Here is a 17,709-nt window from a genome sequence, read left to right as displayed (position 1 = left end):
TGCAAAAAAAGAAGGATGGAACATGACTGCCAAATGGAACTTTTTTTTTTTTTAGAAATAAGAGAAAATGTTTGGCAAAACAAAATAGATACGGTTTCCTGGGAAGAGATAAAACAAATGTACTGGCTGCTGTCCTTTTCACTATGGTTCACAGGACCTGGCTCATGGTACTTAAAATTCAGTAAATAGATCAACTACATGCTAATTTTGATTTATGTATTAAACTTTGCACTTTATTTTGCCTGATGCTATAACATTTGCTTTTCTAACTACCAAAGCTCATTTAGACGCATGCACTTTGTAAAATGTCAAAGTATTTCTTGTGTTATAAATTGCCACATATATATATTAAAACCAGACTAGATTATTGCATTATGCTAAGATATTTTGGATAGATAAAGTACATGGTATATAATTGAGTGTCACAGTTATCTGATGAGGAACGCTAGACTTCTTGTTTACTATAAATAAGATTATAAAAAAGATATTTTTTTCCATTGGAATTATGCATCTTTCTTAACTTTCAGAGCACCACACTTTGTACTATTAAGGAGATTTTTTTTTCACTATTTGTGATAGACCATTTGTGTGAAAAGTGGACTATTAACAAACGGAAGGATTATCAGTGGGTTTTGTACTAGAAATGAAAAGCAGGGATTCTGGGAAATACCTAGCCCAGACATAAAGGAAGGAAGAATAATTTAAAAAAAAAAAAAAAAAAAAGGACTCAAATAAGTTGAATCATGTTTAGTGTTTTGCTTTAACTGTCATTTTGTATTGACCACGTAGTATAAGCAACCTGTTTTCTATCTTGGTAAGAAGATTTTCATTTTATAAAGCCCATTATGTACCAACCATGTTTGTATTTATATTGTATGTTATGACTTGGCATGATTTTGAAGACGTACACATTTTCAAGTAGTTTGGAGGAAGAAGTATGAACACTAAAAAAGGAATTTTTTTATTTCTCTGAGGTTTGTTGTTTCAGTGTACTGACTTGATAATTTATAACTTAACTTTTATGAATCAGAAATGGTCTCCTTCGTAAATCTGTTTTAATTAAAGTCATCTAGAGCAACAGGAACAGATACAGAGCTATTTGAAGTTTACAAACTACATCTTTGATAAGGGAAAATGATTTCATGACATATGTATACAATTGATATTAAAATGTAATCTATATATTCTATATGATTGTATAATATTTTATACAACAGTACAAATAAAATATTTTTCTATTATATTTATTATGTCGAGACACAGTTTCTGTTTTCAGTTAGCTAATATAAATAACATAAATAACACTGTCAAACAACACGTTGGAAGTGCTGACATTTCTAGGCTCTGAAGTTTAAATCATGCTGCAATTACAACCTTTCATGCTGTTTGGAGTTATCCCAGTATTTGTTCAGTAGTTAAAATGAATGCATATTTAAACACCATTTATATAAGCTGTTATTTTTATTTTGCTAAAGCAGTTTATATAGGATTTTGTTATGTTTGGCAAGAAACAGAAAACAATTTTTGCAGCATCTAGGTATAAATGGTTGCCAGAAAGAAATCCAGGACTTCTAACCATTAAAGCATCGGGGGAACAGAAGGGAAAGAGGGAGAGAAGAAATACTAAAAACGCTAGTGGAGATTTTGAAGACTCGTGTTTGCTTTTGGTGACAGCGGCATGTGCATGCTTCTGACAAAAATGTCTGACTATGGAAATGGGCAACAGAGGTTTGAAGGCTCCTAAGTAACCAGGGAAGTTTTAACGTCCAACACTGATATTGCAGGTCTTGCAGCTGGGATCTTTCTTTGCATTTGCAGTAGACAAGCTCATTAGCTGGTGACCAGTAATTTCTGCAACTGTGCCGAGGGAGAGATCCACAGGATCAGTGTAAATTACTTCCAAAATAACATCCTGGGCATGATGGTAAACCATGACACCGTCTTCTTCATCGCAGGTCAGAAATTTATTATCTTTTATATTTAGTTGAGGAAGGCGCTGCTTACAGAATTCGTCTCCCGGTGATCCAACGGGGGCGATAACGAGAATGACGTAGTGGTAGGCTGTGTACATGCAGTAGAAGTCTCCAAAGTACAAGTTAGTATTTGGGTTGAAGAGTTTTTCAGCTGCAATCTCAAACCTGTATCTTCCATAAGGTGAATCTTGTGGAGGCTTCCCAGTGTTAAACTCGGTGTTGCAGCTAAAGAAGATGCCTTCCAGCTTCCCACTGATCGGAGAGCCATGGCTGCCACTGTTATCCTTAACAGAGGGCTGCATAGCATTCCCATGATGCTCTCTACAAATGAATGACTGGTATTGTTTATTTTGTAACACATGTTCAAGAAAAAGTGGAAGAAGTTAGGACGTCGTGCTGTTTGGTAACAGTACTGAAGGGACACAAAGGAAAACCGTTAAACTGAAAACTGTGGTTAGTGTCACAATCTTAGGACCAAGAAAATCAAGTGATGCCAGACTCGGAAAGAGCTAGAATAATTCCTCCTGCTCAAGGGGAAAATCTGCTTTCCCAGGCTGGCTTCTCTGGCAGCTGTGAGCTGTGTGGGTATTATATGCAGGCGAAGAACAGCACAAACAAAAAAGCCCCCAAACCACCAGTATCTTTAATTAGCTGATTTGTTCAGCCTTCCACTACAATTCTAACAATAAACACTTTTTAGTTTAATCACATGTCGAAAATTGCAAGTCAGTCTCAATATGCTAAATATACTGTTTGTTAATGCGTATTTTTAGCATAGGCAGTATATATTTCATATAGAAAACTGCCAGTGAAAGTTATTTCTGAACCATGTTTTTCAGAGAGCTTATAGGAAGGAATGTACTGTCTGCCATAGTTTTTTTCCCCAAAATGATAATTTCAGATCTAATTTGTCTACTGCTGACTTCAATCAGAGCAGAGCTGGGCACAGAGTATTAGGCAATTTGGTTAGTTTCCACTTTGGTTGCTATCCAGCTTCTGCAGACACTAGTACCAAGGGGAAAAAAATGTACAAGACTAACGCTCTTTTTTTGCAAGCTGAGCTCAATTTGGTTCCAGTGAAAAGAAAAGTTCAATGTAGCAAGTGAATTTTAAAAACCCTAAATCCCAATAAATTGCACTTAGCAGCATTAGGCTGCTAAATTTAGGAGAACAGTCCAAAACATCCCATCTAATCCTCCTTAGCACCTGAGATTTTATGTATAGCAGGATGTGCCCCAGAACTTGTGCCCTACACCTCTCTGGAAGTGCCATCGCGACAGCTTTGGCTCTCTCTGCACCTGCAACCGTGTGATACCAGAAAGGGAAACATTCCCATTTGTAAGTCAGTCAGTCCTGAAAAACACCAGATTTACTAGGCACCCTTGGAAAATGCCTTTATACTTTTACTCTTTCTTCTTTTTTTCCTTCTTTCCTCTTTTTTTTTCTTTTTTTTTTTTTTTGAGGAGAGGGGAAGCTAGCTGAGAAAGACTGTTCTCCCTCTGCTTTTAACTTGGTAAAAAGGTGCTGTGTGGGAGAAGGTTTTACTTGGTTAAAGCGGAAGGTAGCAGTCAAAGCAAATAAATTCAGTGGTATACATACAAAACAGCTCTAAATCAACTCAGTAATGTCTCTAACTGTGATTTTTTCATTATTTCAAATCTCCTCAGCAGTGTATCTAAGATAAATTTCAAAAGTTTTCTGGGCCGTTCAAATACTACATAGTTATTGTCTCAAGCCCTATTTCATAAGACATCGATGGTGGTGGGGGGGGGTAGGGGCGGCTGTGTAGAATTGGTATTTTATGACTAAAGCGATTTCTAAGGGAGAAAAAACCCAGCCTGAATAACTACCGTCTCTGCAACCTGCAAAGCCAGGCTTCTTGGTTTTATTTCTGTGGCAAGATACTGACATCCAGTGGCCAATTAGGCTAATTATAGGTCACTCTTCCCGGGGACCCGAGCTGCTTTATGGCGCTCCCAGCCGAGATGAGCAGCAGAGTGACATGAACACTACTCAGAAGCTCACACTTTAAACCCCGTATTTCGCGGTTGCTGCTTTAGCACCGTGACAGTTGCTTGTTTGCCAGTGCTACTAGAGCTACTCTATAAGCTTTTCCAAGCTTGTTTACTAGTAATGACACCACAGAGGCCATTGGCAGGCGCGGTATGACAAGGAATTTTTCCTAAAAGGAAGCATGTGGTTAGGGTTTTTAAGGTACCATTCAGAAGGGTGCATTGTGGAAGGACTAGCCCTTGTGACCATATTAGTACATTTCTGATCAGAAAAGGTGCCCATCATCAGACGGTTACAGATATTCTATCTTCCTACTGACTTGGTAAAACACAGCTTTTTCTCTCTCTCTCTAACTCACTAACAGAAAGGAAAACAAACAAACTTGTCTCTATTTGTATCAAAGCAAGAAAGAACGTAACAGGAGGGAGGGGAAAAGGTACAGCGCAATCCATTAGAATCCCGTTTGGCAGTACAAGGCCTAAACCACAGCTATAAATGCACCTCAGTGGCAATTTTCAAAGGTCTATGAACACAAAGGTGCACTATGATTACATAGCTGAAAAGAAAGCTATATGAGAATCAGAACCACCACAGGCACTTCGCTTCTGTGGGATCTAGTCCAGGATGGCAGCAGAGATTTACGAGGTCTTCAAAGAGCCTCAACAACTGCAATTCATTCTCTACCTCCATTCAGTTTTGCAGCTTTGTCACTATGTGCAATAAAATAATTCTTCCAATACACAGAAGGGAAAGAGCAAACCCCATGCTCTGGAATGTACAAGACACTCCTGGAATCGAGCAGATACTCAGGACTACAAAGTGGAAACGTTCCCAAGGGTGGTGGAGTCTGCTCTGTGGAGCTGGATTCCCTCAAGTATTTTTTTTCTTCACCAGTTTTAAAAAACTTTCAGTTCTAGACACCAACATAAAACTGGAATTATGTGGCACAGCAGTAGCCCCATCTCTCAATGCATATTAAAGAACCATAGCCCATGCTGACATCCTTCTGACATCGTGCTGAAACAGATGTCGACACACTGCTTACCTCTCATCCATGTTCTAACGGTGGAAGGTTACCTCTGTGTGGCGGATGCTCCTGCTGAGCCAGCGCATGAGCTTCGACTCCTTGTATTGAGAAGTCATCTTTTTTCTATTGTCATGATGCTTCCGGTTGCGCGTGCAAAGGCACACTGGGTCTCCAACAGGAATAAGGGACCTACCTCCAGCTATCCCATTTATTCATTCCAACTGAAGCAGTGTTGTAAAATTGTCTAAACATCATCCCCTCTCCCCACACTACCTGTAAATTAACATCTGGACTGCAGAACCCCAATTACTACATTTGGGCATATGTGGTTGTATGTGGAGAGCAAATATTTGAGATGGAACTCATATGTAGGCAAAAGCCTATGCACACAGTTGTGCACTCCTACTACTAGACATCTCTGAGTTTCTTAGTACAATAGAAGTATTTGGCTACTGAACATTCCGTTATGATAACAGGCACTTTAAACAGGCTGGAGACCCTGTGAGTAATTCAGTTTCTGCTTCAGAACACAAACTTCTATTGCCTAATGTAAAAGTGCTGAGTTAAGCAAGGTGGAAGAAATGGGTTATATTTTATTTTTTCCCTTCTTCTGAACTGGCAATGAAGCATACAGACATTCTGCTGTAGCTTTAGCTCAGCTGCCTCCATTTACTTATTTTCCCTTAATTTGCCAAACAGTTTTGCATATATTTACTTTCTTACCTGATATAATCAAAGTATTCTTTGTGCTGATTCCGATAAAAAACAGACAGTTTAAGCATACGGCCTGCAATCACTTCAGCTTTTTCCAATAGCTGTGTTAGGTGAACTTTTGAATAATCTGGAAAGAAAAGACAATCTGCTAGTATGGGGGGGCAGGAAAACTCACAAAACTCTCCAAAAGCTACACAGACGTGCAACCTTAAAATTAGGAACAGAGCCTGGGTAACATACCTCACATTATGCAGCAGCTATACAGAAACTATAGAGCCCAGCACAAGTTTCCAACAGTGGCAACAGAGAAATGGCAGGAACACACACACGTTTGATTCTCCCCACTCCTTTCCCCACAAATACTCTGCAAGCCTACAGCAACTTTCAGTTCAGGATTTCCTGTGTTAGAGCTGGTTTCCTTGTGTTTGGGACTGCAGAGGAGCTTAGAACTGCCCTCTCTGGCTTATGTCATTTGATAAACTGTTTGCGAGAATGTACCTGGTTGTGAGCCAATAACAATTCTAAACAAAACTAAAAAAGCTTGCTTAGGACGCAGCCTCAATGGCATCTCAACCAACAGGGGATTTGTAGAAGGTTTGCTTCAGCACTCAGCTTTCACACAGGCAAGCACATTGGCACTAGGTGATGAACATCCAAAGGAAGAGACTTATAAATCAATGGCAGGCTAAAACTGATCCTTGAGACAGGGTGTTGGTGGTGCTCAGGCTTTGCAGCATACAGAGAAGGGAGAGCAGCAGAATGTCTTAAGCAAGCTGTCTGTTAGGGAGCTGCCACTCTGTTTTTTCTCCACAGTGCTAGTAGCCAGCAACAGGCACACAAGTGGCCCTGCTCCACTTCGGTTCAGCAGTCTTCTTTCCTAGCCTGGGACATGCAGTGGTGCCAGGCACAGCACTTTGGGGCAGAAACTATTGTGGAACAAAGGGGCAGTCCAGCTGCCTCTCATTAACGTGCCAAACCCGAGCACATACAAAGCCTAAAGTTAGAATTCCAGTTTCCAGGTGTGGCTGTTATAACTGTACCAGCCTAGCTGGCACTGGTAGATGGCTAACCCGCTCAGGCAGCAAAGCCAGCATTAATTGCATGCATACATCCTGTGGTGCATGTTTCCTCAGCAATATTACCTGCTGTGCAAAACTCAATGATTTCACTCCACTCAGAAACAACATAATCGCCATCAACTTGCTTTGATGCTGTCTGCACTGCTACTGTGTATTCTGTTCTTGGGCTCAAGAACCAGTGCCCGCGGACTGTCATCGGCAAAGGAACAGCTTTGGCCACCAATTTAGTGGGTACATCCTGATGGAAACAAAAAGACAAAACAACACACAAGTCAGCAGTGTAACCAAACCAATCTACCACCCCATTGTTTTTGCAATGTAATCCCCAACCCCTAGCTCTTCTGTGGAAACCTTAGTTACTTCTCACAGTTCATTGGTGCAACAAAGTTAACAGAGCAGCCCAGGACAATGGTCTAAGGTCTGCTCTAAGAGCTAGGGCGATAACTTGCATGTATAAGTTACTATTAGTTCCAAGTGACTACAGACTGATACTATTGCATATAGCCCAAATATATAATTCAGACTAGGGCCATTTGTGCTTAAGTATGCAAACAGAGAAAGACACACTACTGAGCACAAGGATATCTCAATTTAAGAGCTTCTTGTGCTCTCACTGCCATTGTTTTCTTTCAGTCAGTGTAACCAAACAAAATTCCTCCTGCCATCAATGACTCCACCTATAGTGCTGTTGATATCTTCCAAACCAAACTTGGACAGAGAAAATTAAATGTGTTGCAAAGTAACTTTGTGTGTTTTACATGTATCAAAATACCCTTATGTACAGGAAGGGCCAGAACAAGCCAAACATACAGCTAGATAGTTTGTGCCTGTCGTTGCACTGCTTACTTCCCACCCCGCCACCATTTCGGGTACTCTGTTTTGCTCTTCCAGTGTATCGCACTATAGTGCAACAAAGAGGAATAGCTGCTCGTTGTGGAAATACCTAATTTCTACAGTACCAAAGACTGCAGCGTAGACCACCAAGGGGAAGAAAAAAATTGAAGAACTGGACAGTTTATGCTAGAACTGTGGGTGAAAGGACTCACAGTGGAGTTGAATGATTCTCTGCACAGTGTACCTGAAGAGCTGTGATAGAGTGAGAGAGGTATTTACTCTTGGATATTTATCAGTAATCACAGAATAGTAAGATGGCTGCCACATGAAAAGTGGGCATTTTAGATAACATCCATAGCTGTCCACCTATAAATACTAGCACAGTAGTCCCTTAAGGAAAAAAGAAATAGAAAAAAGACATTTTCTGTTCATGATCTATGAGCAAGACCTAAAAGGTTGAGGGTTTTTTTGCTGTATTTATTTATTTTTTCTGTATTAAGAAACTGTAAAATTAGCAGCTTGTGATATTACAAGAACTGAAACATGATTGACTGATAATCAAGGGTAAGATTTTGTTGTCATGATTTCTTTTTTGCTAATTCTCATTTGAATCAAATAACAGTTGGGAGGAAACATTCTCTCTAAAGGATTCAGTTGTGCACTCTGGCATAAATAATATATAAAAGATAAGAGAAAAATTACAAGGAAAAATAAAAGAAACCCCAAAAGACATTTAAAGATACCACCCTGGAACTATATTGCAAAGGCATCCCACTGGACTGAGTTTCCTACTGCTAATGCAGTCAGCAGCTGCTACAGTTACAATCATTAGTCTTCCTGTCATCTTTTCTTTGGCTATGGTAACAACTGCTCCACCTGGGTCAGGTCTCTGTGCCCACAACCCAGTGGTGGTTTTTGCCCCCATTAATTTTGTCAGTTTTCATGTAACATTAAAAGCCTCATTGCCCCCATGCATCAAAGCCTTGCCTTCCAGCTGTGTATCAGGCAACTCTTAAAACTGTACCAAAAAAGGGGCAGACTACCTAAACTGCATTAAATAGAGGGTTTTATTTCTTGCACAGCTGGTGAGGAGGGGCAGATATGATGCTTTTCATAACTCTAATCTGTTGTTCTTTTTCTAAGCCAACACTTCTTTTTTCTTTTTTTTAAGGTCATTATACTGACCTCAGGAGAAAATGTTCAAATGTTCACATTGAAATTTCTCTGGGGATTCTCCATTTCTTCCTTTCATCTCTTTTCTGCTCAGCTCTGGCTGAGCCTCCAAAGAAGTGCAAAAGAGGTTACATGCCAGCTCAAGGACAGCCGGAATTCTGGAGTGGCAGATGGCTGCTCCACCACCACCCTCCAGACAACTCTAAAGGTACCTAGACGGCAATAATTTCCAAGAACAACCTGGAAGCACTGAATAACTAAGCAGCAAGGTATACGAGTCACACTACCTCTCTCCTTTTTGGGAAAAGATGCCTGCTTTGCAGTCCCTTTTCGTTGCCAAAGAAGCAGCTTTCAATTTTCAGCTTTTTCCCATTTCATCTTACCCTTCCCATTGCCAGGTCTGTTCGTAGGACACATTGTGGGAACTCAGCACACCCAGGTTCTAGTCCTAGTTTTGCTAAATATCTGAGCCTCATTTCCTATTACATGGGAATAATCATACTTCTGTATCTTAAAAAAGAGGGGAGGTATGCAAATTGCACTGAGAAAAAGACAAAGTCTTACTAGAATTCTAGTCTTTACATACTAGTACCAATACAAACCTCCTCCTTCACAGATATGATGACAGTAGTCATAAATAATAAACCTATACGCACCCTAAATATGCTGAATATACTTTATATATTTGCCAACAGAAAAACTACTGAAAGGATGAATCATTCACGTATGCTCTCCTGGGTACACAAGGAAACAAACAGCCCCCTTTCCTGAGGTACAGCATCTATCAGGTTAAGTCTATATCCCGAGTGACTTGCTCACAGCTGTGTGAGCAAACTGAGACTTAACATTAACTCTCTCCAAGTTAGAAAATAGTTTAAGCTCATCATCTGTGTTTATCACCTGTGAGAGAGACAGGCACTTGCAGACAGTGATGTACCCTACCTGTAAGCTAAGTAAGGATGATTTTTTTCCCCCCTGAAATGCCTGTCTCCTTCCACAGCCTGACTGTGGAATGGATGACTCCTGAGAGTAAGTCCCAATGCTCTTTTTTATAACTAAGTCGTAGTGCTCACTTTTTTCTTTCTAAAAAGCTCTGCTAGGTGAAAGGGCAGTGATATCCTTCCCCTTTATACAACAGCTTTGTTATGAAGGCAATGGATGGGTGGGGGCTGATTCAGTCCCCTCTGGATTCTGGGATGATTCAGTCCCTGGTGCTGCAGCTGCCAGGCTATCAGCTCCCTACCCAGCAGATCTACTGCTGAGCTTCAGCTGTGCAACTCATATAACTAACCTTATAGGGAGGAAGGATGCTTGTCTTTAACCATACTAGGGTTAGGGCAAATTTTGAATTTGAGCAATTTTTAATTTCTCAACAAAAACTCATTCTAGAAAGTGTGTTAAAAATTACTTAGTACTAAAGATGCATGAAAGCAAACACCAACGTGCTCTGGCACAGACAGTTGTTAGAGTATTCAGTATGCGCAGTTCTCTTGCCCACCCTGTCTGCTGTCTGGATTTCCATCATTCTGGCCGGGGAAAAAAACCAAACCAACCAAACAAAAGCTTTACCAAGTCACTAATACAATTAGTACCAAGAAATTTTAAGTTAATTCTGACAAGACATCCAACTTATTCATTATTTTAATTGATAGACTTTAGTCTCCTGTTTTTACAAAACCAACTACCTCTCTCCTTTGACTACATACTTCATCACAGTAAAAAGCTAGGGAATTGCTGAGAAAAACAAAATAAATCTAATGGCTTATCTTTATTACACTACCAAGATCCTTTTTTTTTTTCTTCTCCATTTTAACACTAGCCTCATCATTGTGATACAGATTTTGAAGTGTATATAGTGTTTGATCTGCTAGGGTGGCTCTACCTTTTACAAAAACAAATTTTACAACTTTATACCACTTTGCACATGAATGAAAAAACATGTAGATTAATAAAATGAAAGAAATCAAAAAGAATCCATCTTAGTAAGCATTTATATTAGAAGGTATATTTATTCCTGCAATATAAGATGGGAATTCAAATCCAAAGGCTGTTAGTCCAAAAGTAATAACAGTAAGAAAACCAAAACATAGCCTACTTTATTTGCTATTATAATTAAAAATGGGTCATAATAAATGCCTATTGTAACATTAAATTCGGTAGTGCTTCACAGGCTGATGTTAGCAACTGCAACATCTTGGCCAAACATGCAAAATTCTCGATTTCAAGCAGTAGTAAGTGATTTTTCATTACACTTACTTAATGTATATGTTACTTCCAACCATTCCATTAAAAAAACCCAAAACTCAAGTAAGGAAACATGAAAACTATACACCTGCTATTTTTGGTGGAAGTATTTTCTGGTTATCCCACTGGTTTATAAACCAATAGTAATTTAGGTGTTGATAGAATTAGAGCTTTCATATTTGTCTGGATGGTTATTTGTGCCTTGGCAAACCTTATCTTTTAGAGATATTGCCAACATTGTTTTTAAATTTGCAGATGATTGTGTTGTTTAATCTTCTATCTCATTCCACGTTTCTCTAGATATCTCAGTATTTCAACTATTCTGAGGTCAAAGCAAATTTTGCTGGATTTGATAAGTACAGATTCTGCAATGCATTCAATATATCCCTGCATCAGTGGCTTGAGGAAAGAGGCCAGATGAATATTCAGGTCACAGTGCTGAATGTTGCAAACTAAAATTGCTGGAAGCCTTCCTAGACGTGCATTAGAATTTGTGACTCTTCTGTTGAAATGACATGTTGCTCTCATGAGTCTGTCACTGAACAAGGACAGGCATAGAATACATAAATTGTTTAAATAATGATTAAGAACTAGTCAGGAATAAAAATGTCTGTCTTGCAATACATTGTACAGGTTCCAAAACTGTTTTCAAATGAAATAGAAAAGGTAGTGTTCAGTTCTCTATGAAACAAATGTATTTGTGTGTACACAAGCATAGGCTAGAGATGGAGAAGATATTCTGAGTATAAAAAAAGTCAATCAGATTAATAAAAACCCACCTTTGCTGGATGTCCAATACCTGTTTCCCATGGTCTGGCTTTGAATGGTTAATAAAACACTGAGATTCATCTATTCAAAATCAAGTATTTCCATCTTGATTTTTAAATGAAAGTTACCTTGTGTTTAAATTTGTTGGAATTCTTGTTTTCTTTCTTGTTGAGATCGATGAAGTAATGAGTAATGCGGTCCTTGGATTTAGAATCCATGTCCCAAGAAATCTTGAAGGAATCGCATGTGATGTTACTTATTTTGATGTTATGTGGAACTGGAAGTTCCTCCATCTCTGCAATCCCACTATCTTGTGATTTATTCCCTGCATAAAAAATACGCATGATTCGTTCAGTTAAAGACCTATTAGATATCTGTTTTCTGTGCTCCAATACAATCACATCTCTGAACAGGCTTTCATGAAGTCTGACAGGTGGTACTCAGAAGCAACTTTGAGGTACAACTACACAAGACTCAATGTCAGTGATGGGAAATACTGGAAAGGGATTAAATTCCTCACATGAATAAGCACTAATAACATGTAAGCAGACTGCATAGACTGGCTAGTACCACAATTGTGTGCAGTTGAGAGTTTGAGAGTAAGAAATGTCTGAAGCTACCTGGTGCTACCGTATTTAGTTAAGATGCCAGCAACGTCCACAGTTAACACACAGTTAACATAATGGCCCTATCCATACCGGTCTGTGAAATAAATACAAATAGAAATCATATTAATCCTAAACCTATTTTTCAAGCACAAAGTAAAACAAATCCTTCAAGGTTTACAGATGGTGTATGTATATAAACATATGTATACACATATATAAAATACTGTCTCCTTCACAGTGAAACAATTAACAGTGATCACTTTGTTGAGCTACAGTAAAAGCAACATACACACCAATTTCATTCTGTGGTCTTTATTCTCTCTATTCTAATTGCCCAGTTCAGACCCTGCAGTTTCCTTGGGATGTTTTTTCTAATTTCTCTAGATAAACAAATGACCATTGACCTCAAGAGGCACCACAGGTTCTAAAATTAGGTTTTCCCTTAGTTCCCAAGGCAACCTTGTAGTAGAGCATTTCGTGAACACTAAAACTCAGAAACATTAGGTGATCTTGCACTATATAAGATACAAGTGAAAAGCAAACAAAGAATAAAAAAACCCAGAAAGATGAGAAAAAATGAGTGGTAAAAAGGAAAAAATAGAGAAGATGATGTAAGAGAAGGAGTAAAGAAACAGAGCATAAAAAAAAATAAAAATCAAACATAGAAAGAAACAAAGGAGAAAAACAAGGCTAACATCTGTGTAAGAAAGAGAAGAAAGCTCCCAAATTCTGTCCAGATGAAGAAGGTAGAAGACCTATGCAGAGATGTGAGGCAACACATTGTCAGAATTATTTTTAGTCCCATCTAATTATAGAAAAAGTATTTGTACTTCCATCATAACTGATAAAAAACTGGGCACAGAAGGTGAATCTAGTCAGTAATAATAATAAAAATTTGACTTGGAAAACAGTAGGGACATTTCAATCTCTCAACAGACACTGTCAAAGAATTATACCAACACCTCAATGCAGAAATATTAAGGTTGGCCTGATTGTTCAAAATTCTCCTCATGGGTATGTGAAATGCAATCACAGAGTCTGTGAAATCCATAGATTTCCAGCTAGTATTCTGAATAAAGTAATTTTACCGATGATTTCAAGAACCAGTAATAACACTTTTCTATTTTTGTTCCATTTTATGCATTTACACCTAACAGGTTGTCTATTCTTCAAACATCCTATTGCTTCTTTTTTATTTTTTTCCTTTTCAACTAATATCAAAGTCAGGTGGTGCCTGGTCTTGCTCAAAATCCTACCCTATTTGTGCCATCCACAATGACACTTTCAACAGCTGCACTGGCTGCAGTAGACTCAGAAATACCAGTCATTACTGAAAGCTTTCTGTTCATATGAAATACGTGGTAAGTGCTCTTCCCAACGTGAGATTTCAGAAAGCCAGCAGGGAGAAAATGCATTGCTTGCTTTTGTAAGCATTTTGTATCTGAAAAATGACTGAAAGCTCTACCAGGTACACCAAAAAGGCTATATATGATAGCTCTTCCAGGAGCAAGGCTTTGTGTTTAAGCAGAAGATGGAGTGATACTGCTGAGGTTCTCAGACCTCCTGGAGAGCTGGACGGACTCAGATCCCAGCACACTGAATAACTGAGTAAAGACCTGAACAGACATGCACTCAGGAAATCCAAGCCATATGTATCCACAATACGTTAATGTCCAACTTCTTTGCCTCAAAAGTCAGCTTCTATACTCCATACCTATGGGTGTTAGCCATGTTACAAATAGCCAAGGTACTTTAAGCTTCAGGAGACACGTGCAAAGCAGTAATGACCATTGACAAAAGTAACAGAGATGAAAAAAGATTTTGGAGCACACCAATGACAGTCAAAGAGCAAAAGCGCTTCTGTAAATGCGTATTGTTTTCTGTACAATTCTTGGAATTAATGTCTGGCATACATCTTTAGATGTCTGTGCTCCTGATCCTTTTAATTTCTTTGCTTAAGAAGTGAATAAACAGTTTAAGTAAATGTCTAGCAGAAAATCTCCAGGTAATTTTTAGCAACATTTTAATATAAGTCTGAGAAAAAGAAACCACTTGCATTACTAAGTGCTAAGCTATCCTTTTTTTGTGATGGAACAAAATCCCAAATAAACACTTTTCTGAAATCTTTAAAGCTCTTTGAAAGTAGAAAAAAAAAAAAAAATTTACAGATTTTGAAATACAAACAGAATATGAACATAATATGAAAGTAAAATACCTCACAATTATCACCAGTAAGCAATACTCCAGTTTCTCTCATATTTAGAATATGAAGTATCTGTCATATTAGTAAGCCATACTTATATTTTGATACGTATTTGTGTAGTCCTGAATGTCAAAATCCAGTTTTTGTTGTTGATCCTGAGTTGACAGGCAGTAATAGGAACCTGATAATGATACACAGTATTAATGAGGAGGATGATGATTCAGCAAGTATTGGTAAATGGTGACTTTTGAAAAGCAACTGGTGTACCATTGCATGAGAACAAGGAAAAAACATTAAAAGCACTCTTCTGCTCTCTTAGATTTGACTGATCCTAGAAACCAAACACGCAGGTGACCAGCTTTGCCCACACAGCAGACACCCTAGCATTCAGACCACGAAGAAATTTTGGAGAAGCATTCTCTTGCAAAGCATAAGCTCTAACTCAGAATCCTGGTCCTGCAAAAAGTAGTGTTTTTCAATGTTAGGAACAGCATTCTGTCTTGAGATGTACTGGAATATGACATAAAAATGTGAGATACAGTCCTTGACATCACTGCACTGTAATTAACTCGAAAGAAATGAAGATGACAGGATAGCACAGAATGAGAGTAAGAATATCCTATCCAGCCTGCTACTGTACATGCATCACTTATAACAACTACATCTTGTGGAATATTTCCATTAGACTTTATCAATATTATAAAAGCATTATAACTACTATAATACATAGTTATGTAAGACAAAATAGTAAGAATGAGCAGAATTTTCAATAGCAGAAGGGTAACTTTGAGCTAAACTTGGAAGTCAGGTGTTTAAGAAAATACTACTATCTGCTGTTAAAGTAGGGGTTCAACCAGGGTCTGATAATATTGTCAACCAAACCACTTAAAAATGCTGGCTGCTACAAAAGACTGCTTAGTGGCCTACCTGCTAGTTAAAACTAGAGACTTCAGGTATGTGGTAAGCAAAATATAGGTGTCGTGGAAATCAAAAACTGACAGATATAACTGTCTAAAAAGGTAACACATTTGTACCTTGCCTTTTTTCCACTTGTGCTTTGGTGAATATTTTGAATTGGTTTTCATACTGGAAAGCATGTCCACTTCAAGCCACTTCTTCTTTATACCAGGATCAATTTAAAGAATAGATCAACATCAGGAGATAGGATATCTATTAAAAGCAGAAATAGCAGCTGAACTTAATCAAAGCCAGCATATAGCTGCCCTAAAGCACTCCAGCTGAAAGGACGTTACTGCTGTTACAGATGTGAAAATAGGTGGAGAAGGCCTTAGAATGGGCTGCTTTCACGTTAATCGCTTTGCCACTTCACTGAGGCTAAACTGATATTTCTTTGACGAAGCATCACAATACAGACAAAAATTGAAAATGAAAGTAGCGTCGGAAATGTTGCTCTGAACAGCTTCATATCAAATTAACATAGATCAGCTTCCAATTAAAATGGCTACTTCATTTTGAACATTCTTGTTGCTTCAATGCTGGAAGCCACTGCAGGACTGGATAGAAACACTGCTTTCGGGTCTCTTTTGGGCAGAACTTATAGAAGAGCTAGTAGTCAAACAAACCTGGTCTCCCTTGCCAAAAAAACACTAGGCATGTCATCCCCATGTGCTGCAGAAACACCTCTGTTTTAACAACAACAAAAAAGTTCACTTTTAGAACAAGCAAAAGGGCCCAGTGATTCTTGACCCGTATAATAAGTCAAAGACCACTCGTGTGCATAGGTCACACTGGAAGCGTAAGACTTTAAATTTCTTCAAAGCCAAAGAATACATACAACACGCCAGCTTTACTGAGATCAGCTGGAGAACTGCAAGATTAATGTTTTATGCTCCTATTCACAGGCTTATCTCTCTCTGCCACATCCAGAGTTAAATTTCAAGTTAAATTGTCTGATCAATTTTAAAGCAGTTATGATACTCACTGCTGCAGCTGAGTCAAAATGCTGGCAAATGGGTAACAAACCAATTTTATTTATATACACATAGACACACTTAATTTAGTATCCTCATTATATCTTCTACTTACATAAATTATCTCTGAATGGGAAAAAAAAGGCAGAAAATTCCCATTGAACATTCATGGCTTTCATCTGTCACTATTGGAGACAAATGATAAGACTTGGAAATTGGTTAAGTCCACACCGAAAAGATTTGGAAAAGGGTGGGTTTTTTTTTTAATTTGCCTCGTCACTCAAAACAAGCTGAACCATTACATCTGCAGCAGTGGAAGGATGGTGGAAAAGAACCTTAACACAACCTCTGACTGGTAGTTACTGAGCATTCACAAAACCTGATTTTTTATAATTTTAGAATACTTGATCTTTTTTTTTTTTCCCCCTTATTTCTAAAAATGCAGAATTTCACAGCAGGGCAAGCGAGTACATGCCTACTGATTTTTCATTTCACAGACAAACTGTTTATGTTATCCACAAAAGAAATCCTGAAAGGGCTTATTTGTAATCCACCTTCTAAGCATACTTACAGCTCACAGAAGTGAGTTTTATGAAACTAGACCAATAAAATAATACATTTCTGGGTTCCTGTGACCTTGCTTATAGAAGTTTTGACTCTAATATTATCTTGGCAAATACATTCCTGCTATTAAGCATTAATAATGGAAAAAAATTAACTGAAGCAGTATGACATAAATTTAATAAAGATATAGAATCCCTAAACATACAACTGTATTTCCCATAGTTTGAATGTTATTCATCATTTGGAAATACTAAAAAGACGGGTTCACACTCAAAGGTTGTATACCAGACACACTGCAGTAGAACTCCTAAGTATTCAGAACTCATGCAATTTGTATTCAGCAACCAAATCACACCCTCTTTCCCATAACTCCATCCATAACACTAATATGCCACCTTTCACAGCATTAACTATGTAGCTTGCTGCACTATGCAAGCATGAAAAATTATCCAGCAGTCAAGAAACAAATTCACAGATAACAGAACCTGCAAATGACTGAATACAATGACATAATAGCCATCCATCAACAGGGAAAAAACTACAAATATTACAGCCTTAATGAGTGTGATTGCTTGTAC

General features: G+C 38.2%; 1 protein-coding gene across 2 annotated transcripts in view; it reads right to left on the bottom strand.

The window, feature by feature from the left end:
* Positions 1–1,033: 1,033 nt before the first annotated feature.
* Positions 1,034–17,709, bottom strand: part of PHYHIPL (phytanoyl-CoA 2-hydroxylase interacting protein-like) — a 36,660-nt gene continuing 19,984 nt past the window's right edge. Inside the window, exons 1-5 of one of the 2 annotated variants that reach the window (XM_010567891.1) lie at positions 15,030–15,042; positions 11,954–12,120; positions 6,870–7,044; positions 5,737–5,854; positions 1,034–2,294 (exon numbers count right to left, since the gene is read on the bottom strand). In XM_010567891.1, the coding sequence (XP_010566193.1) occupies positions 1,760–2,294; positions 5,737–5,854; positions 6,870–7,044; positions 11,954–12,118 (993 nt within the window). In that variant the 5' untranslated portion in view covers positions 12,119–12,120; positions 15,030–15,042 and the 3' untranslated portion in view covers positions 1,034–1,759. Of the gene's footprint in view, positions 2,295–5,736; positions 5,855–6,869; positions 7,045–11,953; positions 12,151–15,029; positions 15,043–17,709 lie in introns of those variants that run through there. The other variant, XM_010567890.1, reaches the window with a different exon arrangement.

This window comes from Haliaeetus leucocephalus, unplaced genomic scaffold, assembly GCF_000737465.1.
Source record: "Haliaeetus leucocephalus isolate CR32 unplaced genomic scaffold, Haliaeetus_leucocephalus-4.0 Scaffold229, whole genome shotgun sequence".
NCBI classification, from domain to species: Eukaryota; Metazoa; Chordata; class Aves; order Accipitriformes; family Accipitridae; genus Haliaeetus; species Haliaeetus leucocephalus.
Note: the sequence above shows the minus strand (reverse complement) of the source record. Positions and strands in the feature narration are given on the sequence as shown.